Source organism: Ursus arctos, unplaced genomic scaffold (assembly GCF_023065955.2).
Source record: "Ursus arctos isolate Adak ecotype North America unplaced genomic scaffold, UrsArc2.0 scaffold_11, whole genome shotgun sequence".
NCBI lineage: Eukaryota > Metazoa > Chordata > Mammalia > Carnivora > Ursidae > Ursus > Ursus arctos.
The window spans coordinates 67,148,045-67,174,229 of NW_026622775.1; the positions used below are offsets into that span (position 1 = coordinate 67,148,045).

Sequence of the window (26,185 nt, forward strand, 5' to 3'; positions counted from 1 at the left end):
TTAAACCAACAAGTCTTATGATTTCCATCTTTCCTCCTAACATTTTTTAACCAGTTTTTTTTTTTTTTGGCAGCATTTTAAAAACACATCTTTTCTCATTTTCTAACAGTGTTTAACCTTGTATTCCCTTCAATTTTTGTAAAATTACATTAATTCTACCATGTTGTTTGTTAAACTCTTCTCATGCAGACAGAATGAGTCAATTCTAGAAGATGGTGGTGGTTTTTTTTTTTTTTTTTTACAACAGAGACTCTAAAGCTTCAGTAAACATGTACTAATGTGAAAGCTTCAGTAAATATGTACTATTTGGGGAGAGAAGAACATTTTTAATAGAATGTTTCCCTTTCGAATGAAGAAATTCACTTATTTCTACTTAGAAATAGGTTCAACTCAAATGATTTTATTTGAAACTTGTAGAACAGCGAAGTTGAACAAACGATGAGAATCAGAATGAAAGGAACTTTTAAGCACAGACAGTTACCTTCTCTGCCGCCACACGTCTGTAGGAAATGCCAGTCACTGCTTTAGTTCCCGGACGTGTCCGACTGCTTCGAAGTCCTTGAGAGAGCTCTCTCCCTTCTGGCCGAGAGAGGTTCTTCTTTTGTAGCACTTGGACTGAGTAGTATCTTCCGAATTTGCGAGTGTAGATGTACAGAGGCTCTTCCTCCTCTTTCCAGGTAAACTGGAAGAACCGGCCGCGAGGCCCTCCCTGTTTTCTTTACCTGATACGGACAGCGACAGACCCGGTTTCTGCCCAGAAGACACAGTTTCTTGAGAGAGGGACAGGCTTTCAAATCCTCTGCTGTCAACGGTACATATTGTTCTCCTTTTCATTCTTTGCGACGTGCAGGACGTGGAAGGAAATGGAACTGAAATCCATACAAGCCCTTCATCTTCCAAATCTTTTCGTAGCCTTGTGCTACGTCTTACTTTTGTTTTGCTATTTGTTCTCTGGAAGGTTTGCTCTATGGAGGCCGATAAATCTTTATACAGTTCAGAATTTTCTAAACCAATTTCTAGAGAGCTACTCACAATGTAGGGAGGTTTGTGATTGCCATTTTTTTCCAAATATAAACTCTGGCTGTTGGAATAACACGTAGAGCGTCTTCTATGCTTCTTTTCTCCACCACTCATACCAGTGCTACTTTTACCTTCTAGGGAGTTTCTTCCCTCCGGACTTTTACTTTCTTTTACGTTGCCACTTAAGACCTCTTCATTTTGTAAGTCAGACATTAAATGCATGGGCTGCAGTTTTCCTTCTGTAGCTATTAAAAAGTCATCCTGTTTTTCATACTTTATGTTTACATCTTCTGAAATTTTAAAGATTTGAAAAAGGTTTTCCACATTTTGACCGGCAGCAGCCAATTCCCGGGACGGCAGGATAGCACTGGATTCTGCATCATCTGATGCCAAGGGCTCTGCGGTCACAGGAGCACAAGAAACATGACCACTTTCACTCTCAGGGCCAGCTCTCAGTCCATTCTCAACTTCCGACTTAATTTCTGCTTTTGGAATAGTTTTATGTTCATTAGTTGCCACGGCATTTATATTTAAATCTTGATCTAAAGTAGCGTTAATAAGCGACAAGGAACTTTTCGTGTAAGAGCCGCAGAATGCAGACAGATCGCGTTTATTAAAGCCTTGATTCATCTGCAAATCTTCTGGGTTCTGGGGCAAAAGAGTCTTTCTTTTAGGAAGCTTTGCTTCTTCAAGTTCACCGTTGGAGTTGAAATCATCTAAGGGCATGTAAATAAGTTTAAATCTCACTAAAAAGTAACAATGGAAAGAAAGGTCGACAAATCAAACAGGTGCCATATCCTATTCTGTGTTTTAGGCTTTCAAAACTCACAAGATTTACAAATGGTACGCTGTACTTGCCCCATCTGTCATCCTGCTCTTTTTTAGTTCTTTCCCAAGCCACAGGTTAAGAAAATATGTATTTAATACATGAGTGAATAAAGTACATAATCTCAGACCATGAAAATGAGAAGTATATCTCAAATTGCTTCCTCTATTCTAATGTACTTTCCACACTACAAGGTTAATTAGCATGAGGCAGCCACATTTCACATTTCCCGAGAAATGAATTACTGAAAATGGGCACCACGGTGCTTCTGCAACTTTTCTAGCTATGTTTCCCCTGAAATAGAGAAAAGAAAACTTGGAATTCTGGGGGATCTGAGGGTTTAGCCAAAAGGGTACTTTTGAAGACATTTAGGTCTTATGCTCTGTGTTAAAAATTTTAATATGATTTCAACTGCACTGTATTCTCAAACAGAGCTATACTTGCTTCAATATTCTAAAAATCTTCCCCTTCCACCTCCATCTGACTAAAAAGTCAGACTCCAGAAAGATACGGCATGTGGAGGCTGTCCTGTGTCTCTGTCACATCACACAGATGAAAGAAACATCATCAAGGTTTTAAAGCTATGCAGCACAGCCTTAAATAAATACAACTTTAAAAATTTTTTTTAAAAGAAAAGGGGTGCCTGGGTGGCTCAGTCGGTTAAGCATCTTGATTTCAGCTCAGGTCATGGTCTCAGGGTCCTGAGATAGAGCTCGAGGTTGGGCTCCACGCTAAGCAGGGAGTCTGCTAGAGATTCTCTTCCTCCTTCTGCCCTTCCCTTACTTCCCATGTGTGCTCTCTCTCTCTCAAATAAATAAGCAAATCTTAAAAAACAATTTAGGCTGTGGAACATAGCCTAAAAAAATTCAGGCTTTCCGTGTTCAAAACCTCAATGCTACTGGATGCCATCTCTCTTGCTATCGCAGAGTAAGGTTCTTAATTGGCCAGTCATTTAAGTATAAAAAATGTTTTAAACAAAACCAGAACTGTAAAATATATAAAACATCAGCTAAGCCAAAAATCTAAAAACCAGTATTTCATGATTTGGGTACTTAAAATCAGGTCATGTAAGGTAGAGATTAACATAGGGTCCACTCAGTGGCAACCAACTAGTATATCAGTTGGGCTCTTTACACAACTTTACAAATTGATGTTTATGTATTCTTCATGAAAATGACATGCTAGAGAAGAAAGATAGGGGACAGGGATAAAGGCAGGAAGAGAGACAAAAAGGGACAGGGAAAAATGGAAAAGGAGGGAAGATTTTGCTTTAAACCCTTATAACAGATGATACCACTGGTTATAGATAAAGAATCCTTCAGGTATTTCTAAAAATAAATTCTCCGATAAGATGCAATACGGAAAACCTATACTAACAGTCATTGTTTAAATATCTTTGGAAAAACTCTGGTCAGGAACTGGAGATACAATGAAATAAGACTTAGTTTTCAGTCTCAAGGGGACTGCAGTTTGCAGGGGAGGGAGGTAGATGGAACATTACCAACTCGATGGTAAAGGTGTAAGGTGAACAAAGACTTTTCCTGGAAAGGCAGCCAGCAGAGCTAAATCTTAAAGGATAAGCAGCATTAGGCCAGATTAAAAAGAAGTGGGGTGGCCAACCCCCTGTCCCAAGACAGTACATAAAGGTGCTGGGGCAGGAGAGCCCCGCCCATGCCCAGTGGCTGGAGCCCAGGGTCTGGAGCAGCGTGTGTGTGATGATGGTCTAGCTGGGTATGTTTAAACTCTGTGCTCTCCAGAAGTTAAGGAGGTAGAAGCCAACAGTCAAGGGTGGCATATACCTTATTCGTCCTTGGATCTATTACAAATCCTACAGATATGTTGCAAATGGAATGCAGGCTCTACATCTCTGATGACCGACAAAGAGTTATTTTTAAAATTATTCTATACAAAATTAACACACTGAATGCACACATACTCATTAATTTCAGCATGATTTTAGTGACTTTTAAAACACAGGCATTAAAAAACAGAAGCAACTAAAATTTTTATCTAACCAGTATGTCAACTGACTTAATCTTCGCTTTCCAACAAAACTGTTTTAAGTTCAATTTATAAATGTTATGAAACATCATTTTCTATTTTTGTCCATAAGTATAAAAGATTTATCTATTACTGAACCATCACCTTGTTTACTCTTCATGACGGACCATAACAGCACACGGAATTCATTTTACTTTAACAGAATGCTTTAAAAAATATTAAAATGCTTTAAAAAGAAAAGGGATGGAAGGAAATTATTTCCCCTAAAATTATACGCACTATCTTGTGTCTTAGTTTCTCTGGGGAGAGGATCCAGAGCTCCCATCAGATTCTGAAGAGGGTAAAATTTACAAACTACTGCTTCCTTAAAATTCTCATGGTCATATGACTGTTATTTTTATTTGTATGCTCCTTAACAGTGAATGGGAAAAAGGGAAAAGAGGGTGCAACAGCAAGTAGGTGGTGGAGAACATATAACATCAACAGAAGAACAGGATACCTGAACACAGCCTTCCGGCGCCTGGAGTGGGAGGCATTATCTCCGAGAGCTCGGGAAGCTCAGGAATTGGACTGAGGAGCGGCTTCTTCGAAGCAAGGTCTCTTTCCCCGTATAAAGACTTCTGAACGCTCTTCTTTCCCTTTGCTTTCTTCTTCCTGCAACTTTTTAAAGCCTGTGAAATACATTAAAATGCCGTAATTGGGAAAGATGTCACACCATACACAATTTTGATCCTTTAACTAATTCTTACCAAAAAACCTGAGACCGGCTATGCTGTTTAAAATTCTGAGTCAGGCATGGGGGGCTGGGGAGCTTACACAAAGCCAAATAGAATATGAAGCAGAACTGAATTTACAGATTATATGGTTATCAATGGTCTACATTTCCACAAAACATTTGCCAAAATAAGTTCTGGGTGAGTGAAAGATAGATTAGATGTTGTAGAATTGACAGACTTAAGACATGAGATATTTGTAAGTAGGATACAGTTAGGCTGACTTGAGTTTAACCTAGAATGAGCCATCTACTGGAAGCTATGGTAGACTGTCTTCTGCTCATAGGTTTGGAAGGAGAAACAACAGTTGTATACATGAAAGTTAAAGATGACACAAAGCTACCTGAGATGCTTCTAACAACAGATGATTTAATCAAGATTAAAATGAGTAGTCAAAATAAGATGGGTTAACAAGCACAAGTAGAAGATGATGGACAATGGTCTGGTAATAACTGATGGAAAACACGTGGGTTTCTATAAAAATTAACTGTTGTGACAACATCTGGAATGTAGTATTAAATTCAGTTTTGATTGCCATGTTAGCAACTGAGAACTAAAAAAAAAATAAGTTTCACATGGAAAGGACTTCGGGGAAACTCAAACGTTGTATTGTTCACTTTAAAAAAAAATAAGTTTCACATGGAAAGGACTTCGGGGAAACTCAAACGTTGTATTGTTATGAGCAAAAAGAAATACACTCAATGTGGTAATACTGGAGAGAACCAGACTTTAGGTCAACGTAAGGTACATGTTTTTAGCAATTAAAGCTCCCAGAAAATAGAATTCATTCAAACATTTATTGAGAAACCACTATGTACAGGTATTAACTGCTAGGTAGAAAACAAAAACCAAACAGAATGTGGTCTTTAGGGGGCTCCCAGTCTAACGGTAACTGTAATACATGTAAACCATGACAGACTCTATATGGAGCGAGATGGGTACCTGGCCCACAGGGGGCCTTCAAGACCGCTCCATAAAGTAAGCAAGGCAACCTGGTACGCAATGAGTAGGAATCTGAAAGGAAGGAAGTGTCACTGCACAGTGATTCAGGGAGTGACAACATTTGATTTTACATTGAAGAAAGATCATTTGGGTGAAAGCATAGAAACTAATGATATGAAAGAGTGGATGAGATTCAAGAGTACAAAAACGGCACAGAACTGTATGTTCCTTGAGATATCTATAGATATCCTGTAAAAACAAAACAAAACAAAACATTCCATGGAAAAATAATTTTAGAACTGTACAAGATAAATGTTCCTCTTGGTGATTTACAATATACATTTAACATTAAATTCTCTGAGAAGTCCTCGGTATAAATAATCTCCATACACATTAGGAAAATGCTGGGTTAACTATTTTTCCATGAATTTTTATTTTATTAAAAAAAATTTTTTTTTTTTTTAATGAACATCTGTTGACATTCCATGGAACAGTTGGGGAAATGATAGCTTGGTCAATGGATGTGGAAATCAAGAGAAAAATCTTAACTTGGGCTCCATGGATGAGCTGCCAAAGAGAGCATATGACCTCTGGTGCCCGATGCCTGCCTCTGCCCCCTAAATTGCCTTACGATCTTAGGCAAGTTACCTCACCTCTCTGTACCTCCTCCGCTCCAAAGTGGGAACCCCATCAGCCCACACCACAGATAACTGCGGCAAGTACTCAGTCAACATAAGCAAAATGGTTAAAATAAGGCCTGAGCCATATACAGAAGAGCTATGAGTCGGCTGTTCTCTTTCTTTTACATTCCTTCCTAGTACTGTGAGAACTGATACAGGGAAAAATATTTTTAAGACCAAATTATGCTCAGTATTTCTATGGGACACAGGCGCTACACAGTTAATACATTATGGTCATTGTCATCAGGTTATAACTTCTGGAATAGCCTCTGATTCATAGTACAGAAAATACCCTTTTAGTAGGATTTTGGACATCTTTCTTCATATAAAATGTCTCCAGTACCTGCAACAGTGCCCGGCACATAATGACTTCTCAACAAACAAGAATAATGAACAAATGAATGAATAAATGTAAAAGAAAAGATATCATTAAACTTCATAAAATTTGCTACACATGATGAAAAACTAATAATGCTTTTTCATTCTTATGGACCAGTAGAAGTACACCACCCAAAGTACACCAGTAGAAGTACACCACCCAAGACGAAAGATTAAAACACCTGTCATGAACATACATCTAGTATTGCTTGTCCATTAGAAGGTTTCATCTGCAGAGGCCAGAACCTTATCAAAACTTAAATTTGCTCCAATACAAAAAAGCCTTACTTATACTGTACTAAAGAAGCCGCACATGACTGGGATCCTAGGGAAGCCATTGATCTACAAACAGTTAGGTTGGTTTATGACTTCAGGCAGATAAAGGACAAGTGAAGGTATTATCCCCAGAGTGCTTCCATTTAGTCCAGAATCACCAATATTTCTTCTCAGTGAAGGAGATCATGAAACAGACATAAATTCTTATATTTGCACAAATTCTTAACTTGCTTCCTGTGCGTAGCTTTAAAATTATTTAAAAATAATCCATGTACATGGCAACAAATCAAATTGTACAGGAGAACTTACGATGAAAAGCACGTACTTCCCTACCCCTCGTTTACTTATTGGTTCCATTTTTAGTTCTTATAGCTACCTCCATCTCTCTAAATAAGAGGCTCATAGTGTTGTATTTTTAACTTTCCATAATGAAAAATTTAAACACACAACAAGAAGAATAGTATATTGAATCCCAGGTACCCAACCTCTAGCTTCAACAATTACTAACATATAGAAATCAGGATTCACTTATGATCCCCTTCCCTCAGATTATTTTAAAGCAAACCCCAGGCATTACCCCATTTCATGTGAAAATTCTGCAGTATCCCTAAGAGATAAAGTTCCTTTTTTTATTCCATAAGAAAATGAAACCTTTTATTACCTGGCATTGTATTTTATTGATTTTTTTCCTTTTACAATGCCATTTCCCCCCAGCTTTATCAAGATATAATTGACAGATAAAATTTAAGCTTAAGGTATATAATGTAATGACTTGATAGAGGTATATATTGCAAATTGATCACCCCCCCCTTTTTTTTTTAAATAACAACAAATACCATTCAGGGATAAAAGGAGCTAACTGTTGATACACGAAACCACCTGGATAAATCTCCCGAGAATTACACTGAGTGAAAAAAGCCAGTCGCAAGAAGTTTACATAGAGTGTGATTACATTTACATAACATTCTGGAAATGATAAAATGAAAGAAATGGAGAACAGATTAGTGGTTGCCACTTAAGGTGGGGACAGGCATGGGAAGTAGGCAGGGCTACAAAAGGGCAAGAGGAGACCCCTGTAGCAACAGAAATGTTCTGTATCTTGACTGTGTTGGTATTTTTCTATGTGATATTGTCTAACTTTTATAGGTCATCCCTGGGGGAAATTGGGTAGAGGGTACTTAGGAAATCTCCATAATTCTTGTTACAACAGCCTAAGTATCTAAAATGATATCAAAATAAAAAGCTTAGACACAAAGAACAAAGACAGCAAATTTTCCCTATTATTTCGCCAGAGATCAAATTTCTCCAATTGGTCCATAAATGTCTTTCTACAGCTGTTCAAATCAGGATTCCAAGAAGGTCCTCACACATTTCATTTGGTTGATAGATCTTTTAATCTATCTTTCTTCCCTCGCCATTTATTTGATGACTAACCTGAGGTACTTGTTTCGGAGAATTAGCCAAACTCTGGATTTGGTTGACTGCAATCAAGGAGTCTTTATTTTTGCCTCTCCTCTACACTTCCTAAAACTGGTCATTAGATCTAGGCTTGATTAGATTCGCTTTGGATTTTTTTTGAAAAGAGCATTTCATGGATGCCTGTAGACTTCCTCATTGCATTGGAAGGACCATGTTCTCTCCCCTGTGACATTGTGATTGACCGATGGGCTCAGGTGTTCAGTCCAATCCATCCATTCTGGCTCTCCCATCAGCCTTCTATCCCATGATCAACAACTTTCATGAACGTGTCTTTTTTACTTATTAGTAGAAATTCTCCTATAAATAACTTCCCCTCATCAACTATTTGCTTCCCTGAAATAGAACTCCTGTATATTCTAGTTTTCACAAAACCGAATTGGTGTCCTAGCTAGCTTCTAATGGTTGGTCACCTTTAAGATTTTTTAACTATTATGAAGTGTTTTTTCCTATTTGAAGTCTGTGTTTCAATCCACTGCAATTGTTATTTTTTAAAAAAGGTTTTATTTATTTGAGAGAGTGAGAGCAGAGACACAGGGAGGGGAAGAGCGAGAGGGAGAAGCAGACTCCCCACTGAGCAGGGAGCCCGATGCGGGTCTTGATCCCAGGACCCTGAGATCATGACCTGAGCCAAAGGCAGATGCTTACCCAGCTCAGCCGCCCAGGTGCCCTGCAATTGTTATTTCTGATAGTCACACTGTCCCACCTTTCGGACAAAGGAGCCCCTTTGAGATGATTTGAGGTCCTTCCCCATGGTTCCAGTGGTTTCTTAAACTTCCTTCATTGCACACTGGTACCAACCCAGGCTTGTTTCCTACATATGCTGTTCATAAACCCAAAAGCAACCATTTCACTCCGGAACCTTGATCCCTTTTAGTTGAAAATGGTATTCAGAAATGGCAATCTAGGTTCCAGGGGAGCTCATTGCTTCTAAGCCTTGACGGAGCTAGGAAATCTCTTTAAAGGAAAAAACATGAGTCCATACTGATGTTTCCAATTCAAATTTGGCCTAACAAGGTTCTGAATTTGAATTTTTATTTTTTGTCTAAGGGTAAAGTCTGGATTCCTAATGACAGTTTAAAAAACCCCATAAAAACCTTTATTTTCTTTATTCTAGATTGCGCTTTCTCAACAGGAGTCTTCATACTGTTTAAGCTCACTCTCTCTGCAGTCACTCTTGTCCTTAGGATGCTTTCCACAAGGACTTTTTTAAATTCTAGGTTTGAAAGAATTATTTGTGAGGTCAAGTCACCAACCTGGTACCCAGATTAATTTGCTTCATTTTATTTCCAAATTTTAAGGACTGTTCTCTTTTTCATAATTTTGACTTGTTTCACAGTCATGTATAACCCTGACACAGTTCAACGTCGAAAGTACAAAACATGCTCAATAAAGTGCAGCTTTGAGTCCTTCCTATTCCCGCCTCTGTCCCCTGTCCCTAGAGGTAATCAGTTTTTGTTTTTGGCTTACTCTCCCACTTTCATGAAAAGATTTTATGTGTATTAGTATATACACACATTCACACACACACAGAGTTTAATGTTTCCTATTTTCTTGATAAAACATAGTATATTCATTTGTCATATTGGCTGCTGTAAAAACACCGCAGACTAGGTGGCTTACACAGTCTTAATCTATTTTCTCACAGTTTTGGGGGCTGGAAGTCCAAGACCAAGGTGCTGGCAGGGCTGATCTCCTCTGAGGCCTCCCTCTTTGGTGTGCAGATGGCCGCCTTCCTGCTGCCTTTTTCATGGTCTACTTCCTGAGTGTATACGCACTTAGGATCTCCTTTTATGTCCAAACTTCCTCTTATAAGGGCACAAGTCAGACTGGATTAGAGACCATCCCAACGGCCTCATGTTAACTCAATCACCCCATCAACGGCCCATCTCTAAATATAGTCACATTCTGAGGTGCTCAAGGTAAGGTTTCAATGCAAAAGTATTTTGGGGGTAGGGTGGGGGGGTGGGGTCACAATTCAGTACCAAGAAGCCTACTATATATGTTATTGTTCACCTCGTGTTTTTTTTCACTTAACAGTAAATACATCCTGGCATCATTCCATCATTGGAAATTTTCACTATTTTTACAGCTGCAAAATACTTTGTCAACACACCATAGTTTATTCAACCAGTCTCATACTGACGGACATTTAGTGTTTCAGTTTTTTTGTATTACAAAGGATACTGCAAAAAATTACTTTGTTCTACGTCTTTTTGCATTTTTGTCACTGGATCTGAGACAGATTCCTAGAAATGAGATTGCTGGGTCAAAAGGTAAATTTATTTCTTTTCATCAACTTTCAAAATGTATCTTGAATCCCTAATCCGTAAGATAATCATAATGACAGCCATAGTGCTTGCTATGGCCAGACATTGTTCTAAGCATTTTATAAGTATTAACTCATTTAATGCACACAACAAGCTTATAAATTAAGTGCCATTATTACTTTTATTTTAGAATCAATAGAGAAATCAAGAATCTTGCCTTCCATTCCATCGGTAGGAAGTGGTCAAGCCAGAATTTAGAACCCAGGTTGTCTGGCTGCAGAATGTGCACTGTTAAGCCCTTATACTGAATGCTAACACCCTCACTGACATCTTTTCTACCCGTTTTTCACTTTCTACCAGTAGCTACATTTAGACCGTCTTGCACAACAGTCAAGTTCTTAAGGCTTTGCCCTTAGTTGAAAACAAATAGCATTTACATTATGACTGTGTAAACATTTTTCATTGCTCCGCCGAGGACAAAGCTCATATTCCTTTCCTCTGGCGCCCCCTGTAGATGACTCCCAGCACTAGAAAACATACTTTTCCTTACATTCCTTTATTGCTTGAAATCACACTAACGTTTGCTTCATATTTACTCAAAACTTTTATACTCGGACTTTTATTTGAAATGGTATAGGTGTATAATTACCTTTCTTTTTTTCTTATATGACACACCTTCCACTTTCTCAGTCATAAGTCTTTTTGTTTTTCTCTCCAGAGACCATATCCTGAGCACCCTCTCCTCTTGCTCAAATTGCAACTGGTTGCTCTTCTAGGCTGGATGAACAACCATGTTCAGAGATCTTCCACTGCTCTCCTGTATTATTAGATCCACTGTGTTCTGAATCCTTAGGCTTACTTCCTCAGTTTGCTAGAGTATCTCCTCCAGTAATATCCAAAGAAAAACTTTCAGAGTCCTTGAGTGTCTAAATGTATTTATTTTTCCTTTTACACTTAATTGAATTTGACTAGGTACAGAGAATTGGGCTGAAATCAAGTTTCGTTCAAAACTTTAAAGGTCCTGTTCAATTACCTTTCAGCATTCAGACTGCTAGTAAACTTGATACTACTCAGATTCTTGTTTCCTGGGAGGAAAAGTCCACTTTTCTTGTTATCCTTATTGTTCAATTTCATACTGACAGGCTGAAGTCCTGGCCTTTTTTTTAATTGTACTAGGCATTCCGTAGGCCCTTATAACCTGAAGACTCCTTTCTTCCACTGTTGGAAATGCCCTTCTTTTGACAATTTCTCATTCCATCTTCTTGTTCTGAGGCCCCTACGTAGTCTCCTACATGCAGCTTTCATGTCTCTTATTACTAGCCTGTTTCTCTTTTGTTCTACCTTCTGGAAGACTTCCCTTTATTCTCTAGTCCAACTACTAAATTTTACATATTTATGAATATTTCTTCCTCTGCTCCTTTTTTATAGCATCCTCTTCTCAGTTTTATGCAGATAATATTTTCTTAAATCCAAGTATGTCAGTTTTGGTTTTTTTTTAATAAAGTTTCCTTCCATCCCCAGGATGATCTCTCTTTCTGGGGTCAGCTTTTCAACTTTTAAATATTGATCTTTCAACTCTGGTTTCTACTCAGTTGTCTGATTTTTACATAAGAAAAGATTGGATAAATTGGTCTGAGAGTTTCCTCTGCTTTCCAGCTCAGTCTCTTTTCTGCAGGGAAATACTACTGGCAGGGTGGGGCAGGGCAGAATGGGGAGTCTCAGCTGTAGGTTTTGCTTTGGGGCGAGAGCAGGCTGTCAAGACTATGGGACTTTCCAAATGCCAGAATAAGGGCTTTTACCTACATGACAACATCTGTTCTGAGATGGGAGAACATGGCAGGAGAGGGGGTGGGGTGCCAACTGGTACAAATGGTCTCATGTACAAAACTTCAGTTATTCTGTTTCCCATTACCACTTCCCACTCTCACCTTCCACTGGACCTGCCAATACTGGGCCCAGTGTCTCCTGGGATCGTAATGTGCAGGCTGGCTCCCAATGTCTCTCTGACTCCTTCTGAGCATATTCTGGGCTGTAAATCTACCTCTTTCATCTGTCAATGTGCCCTCATCCACTTTGTCTAGCAGAGATTCACTGAAGGCTGTCGTCTGTTGCTTAATATCCCTCCTCCCTTCCTACCTCTTCTCATTGCTATTCTGAGTCTAGTCTTCTTATTATATCAATTATTTTCATTCCATGGGGTCCTGGGAGGGGTTGAAACAAACCTTAATGTTCAATCCTCCTTGAACTTTCTGGCTATTGATTTTATGTCAAAAAGCATGTGTATATTCTTTGTAGCAGTGTTTTTTAAAGAGTCTGAAGAAAACCAATTTCTGATGCAATAATAAAGTGAATAAAAATGAACTCGTGTATTTTTTTCAGCAAGGGGATCTTTCAAAAGCGTGTGATCTATAAGAGGGACCGAACCAGGAAAATGTCTGGTTTCTTCTGGCTTTGCTGACTTGCAGATGTTCGGGCCATGTTCAAGCCAGTTTTTGTTTCATGAAACATGATGGAAGTTTACTGACTGTTTTGGGGGGAGGGGGTGTTCGGGTAAAATTGATGAGTTTAGTTTTGGAAAAGTTGATATCTGAGGTGCTTGTAGGATGGTTTAAGAAGAGAAGTCTACTGGGCCATTATGTTTATAGATCAGAAAGATTTGGGACACATCAACCATGCTGCCTATAACATCACCCAGAATAAACACAATTTAGAAAGGCAAAGAGTAGAACTCTGGGTAATACAAATTAAGCGTGGGTAGAAAAAAAATAGACCTTTAACAGAGACTGTAAAGGGTGTTCTCTGTTATGTCAAAAGCTGCTGAGGCAAGACCTCAGGCTGCGGTAGATTTTAGTCACTAAGTTACTCAACATCAGTTGGAGTTGGAAAAATAATTGGAAAAATAATTCAAGTGAAGAGGTAGAAAGTGAGACCAGACTTCAGATAGTATCTGAAGCTATGTTTCCACCATAGGAACACCTGTGTGATTCTCTCCAGGAGCAATGTTAGATGGGAGAGGGGACAGTGGTGGATTAATCGAGAGGTGAAGTGGAATGACAGGGATGCAGGATGGACATTACTGACAAGAGTTGGTGACACAGCTCATGCAGTTTTGGGTGAACGAGGAAACGCAGGAAACGACGGGATTATCTGAATGCCGGAGGGTACGCAGAGGAGCTGGAAGATCGTTAGTACTGGAAGAGGTAAGTGAGGGAGTGAGAACGCTGGCTGGAGAGGCAGCTGGGGTCAGAGAATGGGACACAGAAGTGTGTACTGTTAAAAGCGGGAAGGTCTTGGTAGCAACAAGCTGTGGGGAATGGCAGAGGAAGGTCTGGGTCAGTGCAGTGTCAGGGGTCCGGTGACTGAGTTAAGGTGCTAGATCAGCTACCCATAAAGAGATCGTGAAGTCACCTGAGCCAGCACAGGCCTTGAAGTGTTGAAGAAGATGAAGAGCCAGTTTCTAAATTCTTCCTTAAATATGGGAAGAGATCCAGCCACTGGCTGAAATGAAGTCAAACAAGTGGTAGATGGCACCTCATCTTTGCCTAAGAAATTAGAGGAGTCCTCTCATAGGGTGGGGTTCGATTAGATTCAAAGGTAAGAATCAATTTAATTTAACAGTTGAGTGCTGACGTTTTACTATGCTGAATGTAAGTAACACAATGAAGAAGATACAAAAACGGTCCTCGGGTAATTATAGCTGAGTATATAATTGCCTCTGGCCCTTTCTATTCTATGATCTAGGTCTAATGTTAACTGGAAAATTTTTGTTTCCATGCTTTCCTGATCATACAACAAAGAAAGGTACCACTTCTACTCTTATTACATCTTTAAAGACACACTTACCTGATTCTTTTTAGGAAGCACTCTTCCTGTGCGCTTCCTTTCCTGAGATTTCCTCCTATTAATTTTCTTTTCTTTACAAGGCTGGGCTTCTGTATTAAGTAAGTTGCAAACATTCTCTTCTGCGAAAGTGATCAATTGCTATAAAGAAAATTTAAAGGAGGGACACCATAAAACACAAGCAAATTCATTTTGATGTATGTTTCTCACATTTATTTTCCTTCCCACACTGCTGCTACATTTTCTACCCCAGTTCCTTTTAATTCACAAGTTCCATTAGAAGTATTTTAACCATCTTAAACTCGAATGGGGGAGAAGAGTAATTACCAATTTCTGATCTTATTAAACATAGACCCAGAAGCATATGCACTCTGTCCATTATTTTAAGGAAGAAAAAAAAGTTTAAAATTAGTTGATTTATTTCTTTATCAAATATTTACTAAGCATCTACAATTTAGCAGCTAACTGCTGTTGAGTTATGGGGGGGAGAAACATGCACTTAGATTACCTAAATGTGAATTCTGAGTTTATCACCCAACAATATCAGCTAAAAGCCCCATAATGGTATATTATATATTTATGAATTTAGACAAAGATCCAATTTTATCTAATTTAATGACATAGGAAAAGACATTCAATGGGAGATATGTTCCTACTGAACATAGTTAAAACCCAGTGTTTAAAAAAAAAATGGAAAATGAAATATTTTTGTAAAAAGTTATAATTATGCCAGTTTCTGGCTCTGTTAATTACACGCTACTCTTTTCCATTGTGTACCTCAATAAAATTCACAAAACCACATATATCCCAAATAAATGTTCCAAACAGATTACCTTCTACATTAACACAAACTCTGAAAGCACCTTGTTTTATTGTATTTTTCTTCCAACTAACAGAATTAAAATCAAATCAGAAAAAGAGCATTACCATGGGTTATATACATGCTATGTAGGTAAGGTATTTGCTCTCAATGACTTTAATCAAATCAAGATTTTACCCATAATCATGGGATCATAAAAACAAGAAAAAAATCTATAGCAAGATTTAAAAACAAATACATTATGCCAAATACAAACACTTACACTTCTTCTGTTAGAGGCCCGTGTTATTCTACCAACTTTATGGGAAACTATTTTCTCATGGTTTTTTGAAGAGCTAAAGTCATCAGTGCCTGAAGAAGACACAAGCAAAATTAGGGTAGCTAACAAAAAGTTTTAAGAGCCATCATTTTTCAGATATACTGGATAATGTTTTGGATATGCACCTTTGCTTTTAGCATAATATAATATCTAAACATAAATAATTACCAAGAATAAATTTGAGATTCAAAAACATGTTTTAAAACTTTAAGTTTACTGAATACTCAGAAACTTTCACCACTTTCCATGGAGAATGCATACCATATAACACTAAGATAACAGATGAAATCACATTACAGTAAATACCATATTTTCACTCATGTCCATTTATTCCAAGCTACATTTTGTACAATGAAATTGCAATAAAGGGCATTAGAATGATCATGAAAATAATTTTTATAACTTACAAAATTCAGGTAAATTTTTCATTTGATCACTTTTAATGGTGTAAATCAAAGGCAGTACAGTGTGCAAAAGAGCATGGGCTTTGGAACGTGACAGACTACACTTCCAGGTTTAGCTCTAACTTCACACTCCAGGTCTTGGATTCTATACCAGTGAATCTGGTTTGTGTCTTCCAGCCAACAAGAAGCCACTAAGGGATTTCTGTCAGGGGAGAGACATGAATAATGGTCCCCATGACATTTGTCATCCAAGTCCTGGCTTGTATTGATATGATCACAAAGAAGCCAGGGACTCGAAATGTGCAAGTGCCCAACAGGCCAACTTAATGTTGGTGAACAATTCCAGACCCTGAAAAATGACCCTTGTGATTCACATTGTTCAGTTGTGCCAACTGTCACGAGGAGATTACTGTTGAGAGGGCAACTCCACTGTCTGCAAGGACTTGAAAAATGGGGATACCATCTATGGAAGTTAACTGTGGGTGATTACAAGGTGTGAGACCTGGATGGACAAGAGATTCCTTTTTTTTTTTTAATGACATTTATTTTAGAGAGAGAGCACACAAGCATGTGGAAGAGCAGAAGGAGAGGGAGAGAATCTCAAGCAGGCTCCAACTCCCTGCTGAGTGTGGGGCCATGCACAGGGCTTGATCTCACGACCCTTATATCATGACCTAAGCTGAAATCAAGAGTCAGACGCTTAACCAACTGAGCCACCCAGTTCCCCAAGAGATTTCTTTTTTTTTAAAAGATTTTATTTATTTATTTATTTGATAGAGATAGAGACAGCCAGCGAGAGAGGGAACACAAGCAGGGGGAGTGGGAGAGGAAGAAGCAGGCTCATAGCGGAGGAGCCTGATGTGGGGCTCGATCCCATAAAGCCGGGATCACGCCCTGAGCCGAAGGCAGACGCTTAACCGCTGTGCCACCCAGGCGCCCCCCAAGAGATTTCTTATAAGCTTTTCTATACTACATATATTTTTTTAGACCAAGCACACATTGTTATAATAAAATTTTAAAAGGAAATTAAGAGTTAGTTTCATATATACACATATGGAAAATGACATTTATCTAATTTTAAGATAAATAAAAGTTACTACCTGAAAGAGTCTCAGAGACTGAAGACTTACTTAGAGGACTCAGAACTGCAAATGACACCTGAAGAGGTTCTATATTTTCCTAAACAAAGAAAAACAAGAGTAGAAATTAGACATCCTTAAATTCAGTGGACATGTAATGTACCCAATAGAAAATAAATAAGGATTTCTTTTTCTAAGTGGAACTGTAGTAAGCATAGAGATGGAAAATCAATAAAAGATTAAGAAAAAAAGTCAAAGCAAAACAATACTAAATATAAAAATATTTTATAATCTTTACCAATCTTTAATGAAACTATGTTTACTAACTACAGTCCAACAAATAAAATATTAAATGGAAGTAGCCATAAAGATCTACTAATAAGTTACTCTTTGGTTTACTTATAATCACATGTCCTAATTCTAAAGTAAATGGGACATTCCATTAATAAACACAATCTAACATTTCAATATTATTCAGGGAAACTTCAGGGAAAATGGCAATATAAATGCAGATGTCAAATCTTTTCTTTCCCACACAATTATCAGTGATAGTAACTGTTGGATTTTCATAAATAAAACCTGTCAGTTTGAAGAAATTTTCTTTAATTACCAGTTTGCTCAGAGTTCTTCTCAGAAATGACCCTATGGTTTTTCTTGATTTGTTAATATGGTGAATTATAGAATGTTTTTCAGATATTAAACCAACTTGGCATCTCTGGGTTAAATCTCACTTGGTCATGATGTAGTACCTTTTTATGTATTATGCTCACGAAGTGATAAGTTTTCTTATAATGTCTGATTATGGTATCAGGTTAATGCTGACATTGATGAACTGGGAATTACTCTCACCTCAATTTGTTTGGAAGAGTATACATAAAATTAAGTCTTCCTTAAGTGTTTAGTAGAATTCATTAGCAAAATCATCTGGACATGCAGTTTTCTTTGTGGGAAGGTTTTAACTACCACTTAAATTTCTTCAGTTGATATAGGGCTAATGAGGTAAATTATATCTTCTAGTGTGAGATTTGGTTGTATTTTTCAAGGAATGTGTCTACTTTATCTATGTTGTTGGATTTATTGGCATTAAGTTTTTTTTTTCTATAATAGCCCCTTATTATCTTTTTATCTGTATTATCCTTCTAAAACCTGTTAGAACATGTGGTCAAGTCACATATCATTCCTTATATTGGTAATTTTTTTTTTAAAGATTTTATTTATTTATTTGACAGAGAGACAGCCAGTGAGAGAGGTAACACAAGCAGGGGGAGTGGGAGAGGAAGAAGCAGGCTCCCAGCAGAGGAGCCTGATGCGGGGCTCGATCCCAGATCACTGGGATCACGCTCTGAGCCGAAGGCAGACGCTTAACGACTGCGCTACCCAGGCACCCCTGGTAATTTTTAAAGATTTTTTATTTATTTATTTGATAGAGAGAGAGGCAGCCAGTGAGAGAGGGAACGCAAACAGGGGGAGTGGGAGAGGAAGAAGCAGGCTCCCAGTGGAAGAGCCTAATGTGGGGCTTGATCCCAGGACTCTGGGATCACGCCCTGGGCCAAAGGCAGACGCTTAAGGACTGAGCCACCCAGGCGGCCCATCCTTATATTGGTAATTTAAGTATTTCCTCTTTTTCTCTCAGAATAGTCTGATTGGAAGTTTACTCATATTATTTTTCTAAAGTATAATCTTTTTATTTCAATGATTTTTCTCTATTTTTGTTTTTTACTTCATTGATTTCTGCATTTATCTTTATTAATTTCTTCTGTTTACTTTGGCTTTATTTTGCTTTTAGTCTGTTAAAGTGGAAGTTGGGATCATTAATTTGAGATGTTTCTTATGCTGAAATATAGGCCTCAGTTATTTCCCTCTAAGCCTACTTTAGTGCATCCCACACATTTTTGTTGTTTTGTAGTGTTTAGGGTTTACAGCATACATGTTTAACTCACACCACTTTGTGTACAGCCTAAAACCCCCTCCCAGCCTCTATGCCATGTTACTTTTGTTGTATACTTACTGACATGTTAAAAACCAAATACACTATTGTTATCCTTGCTTTAGAGAATATTTTAGAGTTTAATAATAATAAAAAAGTCTATTACATTTGCCCAGCATGGGTTAGCAGCTTCAGTGCTCTTCATTCCTCTGTTAGATTTCCATCGGGAGCCTTTTTTTTTTTTTGACTAAAGGACTTCCTCTAACATTTCTTCTAATGCTAACCCCTTATGGCAATGATTCCTCTCAGCTTCCAGATGTCTGAAAAAGCCTGTCCTTCACCTTTGTTTTGAAAGATGGCTTCACTAGATATAGAATTCTAGGTTGACAAATTTTGTTGTTACTGTTTTGGTTTTTTGCTCCGAGCAAATGCTGTTGCGTTGTCCTTTGTCTTGCAGTTTCTAATGAGAGTTCTGCTGCCTCTCATGTCTGTTGTTCTTTATGTCACCAGTCTTTGCCTCTAGGTCCTCGCAGGCCATGTATCATGGATTCTAAGTAATGATGTGTCTTTGGCGTACTATTCCATGTTTCTTGTGCTGCGAATTTGAACTTCAGGACTTGCGAGTTTATAATTTTATCAAATTGGAAAATTTTCAGCCATTATGTTTCAAATATTTTTTCTGTTCTGATCTGTTCTCTCCTTTGGAGACTCTAATTACATGCATATTATGCCAAATAAAGTTGTCCCAGGATCACCAACTGCTCATTTTTGTTCAGTCGTTTTTACTCTTTTGTGGAGAATAATTTCTATTGCTACATCTTTAAGTTTGCTAATCTTTTCTTTTGCAGTTTCTAATATGCTATTAATCTCATTAAACATATCTTTCTTCCCAAAGATTATAATTTTCAGCAGCTATAATGTACAGAGTTCAAATTGGATCTTTTCTGTATCTTTCACGTTCTTAACAAGTTCAATCTTTCCTCCACTTCCTTGAACATACGAAAGATAAAGTATCTTTTTCAATGCCCTTGTCTATAAATTCTACCATATGTGTAATTTCTGGGTCTACTTTTATTGACTGATTTTTGTCCTAATTAGGGGGCATCTTTTCTTACACATCTATTACTTTTTCATTGAAATGTCAGACATTTCGAATTTAATGTTATTTGACTGGATGGTTTTGCTGTTCTTGAGCTAGGTTATACAATGCAGTAAAGTCACTTAGAGGAAAGTTGTGTCCTTTCAAAGCTTGCTTTTAAGCTCTGCCAGGCTTTTAGTCTAATTCTGTTCTACTAGTGAGGCAATATTCTCCCAAGCATCTGATGCCCTCTGAATTATACGGTTTTTCTATCACTCAGGTTGGTGGGAACACTTCCTGACCCTCTGTAAGATCTAGGGATTGTTCCCTCTGCTCCATTTGGGTAGCCCTTTCCCTGGCATCAGGCAGTTTATTCACAAGCACACAATGACCAGTACTCAGCTACAGGCTCAAGTGAGACACCCTGCAGATCTCCAGAGCTCTCTTTGCAGCTCTCTCTTCTGTCCTTTGCCATGAGTTCTAGCCTCCTTTGCTTTCCCAGACCCCAGCTCCATTTTCTCAACTCATGGAGACTGTCAGGCTCCACCAAGGTAAACCCTTCCTGTGCTGTGGCCTGGAAGTCCAGCCCAGGCAGTAAGTTCCTGTACAGCTTGCCTCATTTGTTACCCCCCTCTTGGGGATTACTATCCTGTGCTTCCTGATGTTCAATGTCTGAGAACCACTGTTTTGTATATTTTCTGTTTTGTTTTTTTTTTTCTTAGTTGTTTCTTGTGAAAACATAAATTAGGTCTCTGTTACTCCACCTTGGCTGAAAGTGGAATATTTTTATTTCAAAGTGTAATAGGCAAGGGTGAGAATGAATGATGGTCCCAATACAAAAATGGGTAAAGATTAGCAGACAATTCTCTAGAGAAGAAATTAAAATGGCTTATAAACCTATGAAAAATGTTCAAACCTCATTAGTAAACTAAAAGTTTTCAAGTCATCTTTTTCTATCAAGCTATTAAAAAAAGTACGGTTAAAATGCAAGGTTTATCAAGTGTGGTAAATGAAAACCATTTATGCTGCCTTTAAGTCCAAATTGGTATACTTTCTGGATACTCAGCAATATTTATCAAAAAGGTAAAAAAAATTCTTATTTTTTCATCCAATAATTCTACCTACAGAAATTCATCTTAGAGGAAAAAAGTTTATATGTACAGTGTATCAGTTCTAAGGTTGCTGCTCTCTCACATCTTCACACCTCTGAAATCTGAGTACATCCTACAATTCATGGTGTGTGATAGCTTAAGTTCCAGCCTCTTTTCTTGGTGGTACATAAAACGATGGTACATCTTACAGTCAACAGTATTTAGGGTCCATGAAATATGCTATGTACAAGGAGTCATGCAATTATGAGAACATGGCTAATACCCCGTGCACCTGTCGTGATGAGCACAGGGTGGGGGGAAAAAACTATCTAGAAAAAAGCATTAATTTATACCATGATATATCATTTAGTCCATTTCATGATTTCGAAGCATAATTATTGTTCACACAAAACAGGTGAGGTCTGATGAAAATAGAAGCAAGTTTGTTCCACATTTTTCACACTTACAAGATTCTCCCCCTTGTCATCAAAATTTGGTTGTGATAACTGCAACTGCACAGGAACTGGTGATTGCTCAAGTAGCAGGGGACTGATACTACTTAAATCCTTTCTGCGGACAGGTGTTCCTCCTTTACGCAACGGAGTATTTGCTGGCAAAGACTCATCAAACACCTCAGGGCTTAGATCCTCTCCAAAAGTAACTCTCTTCCTCTTCCTGATATTTAGAAAAGCTGGCACTTTGAAATTTTCTTGACCTTCTATAGGTAATAAATGGGTAGATAAAAAAATTAGGCTATATTTTTTATCTAAAAATGCATATCCTAGAATCTTCTAACATGATTAGATTCACCTCTTATTTGTGTAATAGAAAATACAGTTTGTAGAAAAAAGAAATTCAAAGTGGAAAAGGTAAGCAGTAGTTCTAAAATATGATAATAGATTTTAAAGTAAATTTTGCATGAATATCTTAGAAGTTTACAAAATTGGAATATCGATTTCCTTTACAAGTATTACCATTAAGCACAAATGGGCAGATGAAATGGACAGACCAACTGTGAGGCTCTCCAAAGAGATTCCAACCAACTATGCTTCATTCCCATGTAATGTGAGAAGCATCAAAGCATTTAGCAGATCATTGGAAATACCACATACTAGATCAGATATTTCAGAAAAAAATTATATCCTCAGGCTTCAAAACAAATGTAAATTTCTTACCTGCTTTTTGTTCTTTGCAACAGTTTGCAAGATTTGAGATTAAGCTTGGATGAGTCCCATCATCACAGAGATTGTCACAGTGTTCCTAAACAAAATAAACATCAATGAATAATCTTACATATATAAATGCATATGCACGGTCACTAAAGGGGCCACTCTGAAGCCCTGTCTGCCAAGGATAGATATTATATAGTGTTGCAGATTACATTTACTTTCATAATTGTTCTGGCTTAACGACATGAGCCACAGGAAAAATGGGATGCCCTAAACATTACTTTAGTAAATAGTGTTTTAGGGCCAAGATTAAAGAACAGAGATCCATAACAGAGTAAATAGTATTTTAGGCCAAGATTAAAGAACAGAGATCCATAGGCTAAATTCATTCCATCATTTTTCATCTGGCAAATGAAGACAAGGAAAATGTGAGCGGCTAGAGTTATCACATACCACAGATGGTATCAAATGAGGCAGGCTATCTATAGGTATAAGAATTGTGTTTTGTCTTTTAATTATGGGAATCACACCTTTTATAGGTGTGTAAACCTCCTGTCCACATTACTATATTCTTGAGTTAGGAACCAGGAAAGAAGGTACTACTATCTGTCCCTCTCTACTTCCCCAAAAGCTTAGAGAGTTGGCAAGCTGGGGACGGGGGCAGTCAATGCAAGTCCTGGAGTACCAGACAGGGCCACACTCAATTCAGGGCCACTGGAGTGACCCAGGAGGAAGCCCAGGCCGTGGGCTCCATGAGTCACCTCCAAATCATCGCCTGCTTCCTGAACCCCAGACCAGTCCGTGTTCTCAGTGCACCCGTTCCAGGAGCAGCACCTTCTCTAAGCAACTGTCCTGCCCCAAACAAACCTCCTTGAGCAACTCTCTCTTAAGTCCATTTCATCTTCCTGACCAGGAAAATGCCCATATCAATATTTCCAAAGTCAGTGAATGTAGGAAACAAAATTCTTGTGAACTTTTAGGCTATCTTTAATTAAAACCACCACGAAAATTAACAAACAACTCAAACTGTATACACCTATAAACTCTGGAGAGCTTAGGAAAAAGATCATCAATTATAAAAGTCTACGTATAATTTTAGTGGTAGGACTTGATGTTTGCTATGTAATGCTGTTAATCAGTAAGGGTTATATGGATCATGAAGATGCTAAGTCTGAGAAGATGAAACAAATACAAGATATGAACAAGCAATGCTGCATAGAGACCCACATCAGATCTTTAACCAGAAGAACTGTTAAACATTTAAAATAACCATTGACCATAACTATTCATGCAGATAGAAGGCAGTCTAGTTCATTTTGGCTTTAGAAACAGATGTGTAGGCATGATTATACATTAAAATGCCTGTGGACTGAAAAAAAAATTACTTGTCATTTGCCAGGCACTGGTGCTAATTTCATATTGTTATCCCAGTTAATGCTCAAATCACCCTGTAAGGTAGTTATTAATGTTGTCCTTTCAGAGATAAGGAAACCAGGGTACAAAAAGGTTATATAATTTGCCCAGCTCTTAAACTTCAGAGTGAGGATCTGAAACCAGGCACTTGGGACTTCAGAGCCCATGCTCTCAACCTCTCAGAGCATTTACACCCTGCCATGGATTTCAGTATCAGATTTATCTGGGTTCATTTAATAACCTCAAGCCTAAGTTTACTTAAAATGGGGCTAATATTCTCCTTGGAGTACTAGTGCTGCTACATGATATATGCCAGAACTGTCCATAGAAAGTACTCAATAAGGGGCGCCTGGGTGGCTCAGTCCATTAAGCATCCAACTCAGGTTATGATCTCAGGGTCGTGAGATTGAGCCCCGCGTCAGGCTCTGTGCTGAGCACGGAGCCTGCTTAAGATTCTCTCTCCTCGTCTCCCTCTACCCCTCCCTGCCACAACTCGTGTGCACGCACACTTTAAAAAAAAAACAAAAACAAACAAACAAAAACCAAAAAAAAACTCAAGAAGAGCCAGCTAATTCCCAGCAACCTACTCTTAGCTCATATGAGCTGAGTTCAGAGAAACATAAATGCTTATTAAAAAGCTATCTCTAAGACCAAATTTTTTAGGTGGAAATAATTTAACATACATTAATAACTATGAAACTCTTATAAAATACAGTCTACATATATTAAATTCTACAAGTTATATTTCGTACTGAGTTTAGAAAGAAAGGAAGGAACTCTGCACAGTGCTCTAAGTAAGAAAGGAGGGGACAACATGTAGGGCAAGATATCTCCTTTGAAACCAGTATGACACATACAACAATTCGTAAGAATTGCTTTAAGCCAAAATGAATATTTATTCAGTTTGCTTTAGGAAAAGTAGCTCTAAACTTACCTGCAGGCCTTCAGGAAACAGCTTAACAGAGGGTTTCTTTAGCACAGAACGAAGTACAGAGGTCTCAGGGGACGGAACGCCCCTCTTACACCATGGAGTGACCGGTGACCTGACTTCGGGAGCGGTGTCTGTGCTCACTTCTGCAAAGTTGTCAAGTGAAACAGCACCCCTCGATCTTTTGCCCTCTACACACTCAGCAACCTTGACTCCTTCAAAGGAAACATGCAAACAAGGGAGGTAGAAGACACCTGAATCTGGCTGTTCTACACCAAAAATATTATGTATTTGCAAAGAGAGTAACACGCTATAAGAAACGTGACCCTAATATATCCTGCTTAGGGAACGACATCTGAAATTTCATTTGGATATATGAAGAAGAGAAGTGGCGCTGGCTATTACTTTCGATTCAAATCTAACTACTGAGGGTAAAGGTAAGCAAGGAGTTTGGGCTCCCACGGATCTAAGCCAGTACCCATGAAACAGCTACTGCTGGTCTGCCTCCACTCATGACCCCAGTGCCTCGCACCAGAAAACTAACCGGAGTTGAGCAACGAAGGAGGACCCATTTCACTGCTGGAGTCAGAGGCATTTCAGCGCACAAGGGAGGCAGGAGGGAGAGGTGGGATGTGAGAAGAAAGATGATTAAATCAAAAATTTTATATGCTGTGTGTGCCCTCAAACAAAGCAAGGCTTCCTCCCACATATTTTTTTCTCACAAGAAAGCACTTCTTTATGATCGACATTTAACAAATATATATTGGGCACTTATGTTGTGACAGGCATTCTTTTCTAGGTGTTAGAGAGACAATGATGAATAACAACACACACACATCTCCCATATTACAGGGACAGACAATATAAAACACCTGGGAGGGGTAGGAGGAGAGAGGGAGCTATGGCTACTAAAGGGGAGCACAGCATGAGGGACCCCTGTTCCGGAACTGTTCTCTATCTTGTCTGCAGGGTGATCACATGAGTCTCCACGTGATAAAATTACATGGAACTAAATATACACACAAATAAGTGCATGTGAAACTGGTGGAATCTGAAAAAAAGTCAGTGGATTGTATCAGTGTCAATTTCCTGCTTGTGACACTGTATTACCGCTACCCAAGATGGTACCCCCTGGGGAACTTGGTGGGGACGACACTGGGTCCCTTTAGATATGATTTTGTACAACTGCATGTGACTCTACAGTCACCGCCAAATAAAAAGTTAAAGAAATGTATAGGTAACAAGTAGTTAATATATGCCTTTAAAGGAAATAATGTCAAAATTAAGGGGACATGGCAAGATAAAGTGGGAGGGTGGAGTTGCTGTTTTGAGGTGTTCAGGGATCAAGCAGGCATCTGAATGAAATGAGGAAGTGAGCCATGCATATATCTAGGGAAGAACCTTACATGCATGAAGCCACGTGCAGAGATCTGAGATGGAAATGAACCGGGCACACAGAGGTAGAACAAGGCCAG

At 38.4% G+C, this 26,185-nt stretch overlaps 1 protein-coding gene across 2 annotated transcripts in view; it reads right to left on the reverse strand.

The window, feature by feature from the left end:
• Positions 1 to 380: 380 nt before the first annotated feature.
• CDCA2 (cell division cycle associated 2) overlaps positions 381 to 26,185 on the reverse strand; it is a 47,235-nt gene continuing 21,430 nt past the window's right edge. Inside the window, exons 8-15 of one of the 2 annotated variants that reach the window (XM_057310200.1) lie at positions 24,717 to 24,925; positions 22,376 to 22,460; positions 21,668 to 21,918; positions 17,156 to 17,204; positions 15,565 to 15,653; positions 14,486 to 14,623; positions 4,347 to 4,518; positions 381 to 1,736 (exon numbers count right to left, since the gene is read on the reverse strand). In XM_057310200.1, coding sequence (XP_057166183.1) covers positions 517 to 1,736; positions 4,347 to 4,518; positions 14,486 to 14,623; positions 15,565 to 15,653; positions 17,156 to 17,204; positions 21,668 to 21,918; positions 22,376 to 22,460; positions 24,717 to 24,925 — 2,213 coding nt within the window. In that variant the 3' untranslated portion in view covers positions 381 to 516. Of the gene's footprint in view, positions 1,737 to 4,346; positions 4,519 to 14,485; positions 14,624 to 15,564; positions 15,654 to 17,125; positions 17,205 to 21,667; positions 21,919 to 22,375; positions 22,461 to 24,716; positions 24,926 to 26,185 lie in introns of both variants that reach the window. The other variant, XM_026518972.4, reaches the window with a different exon arrangement.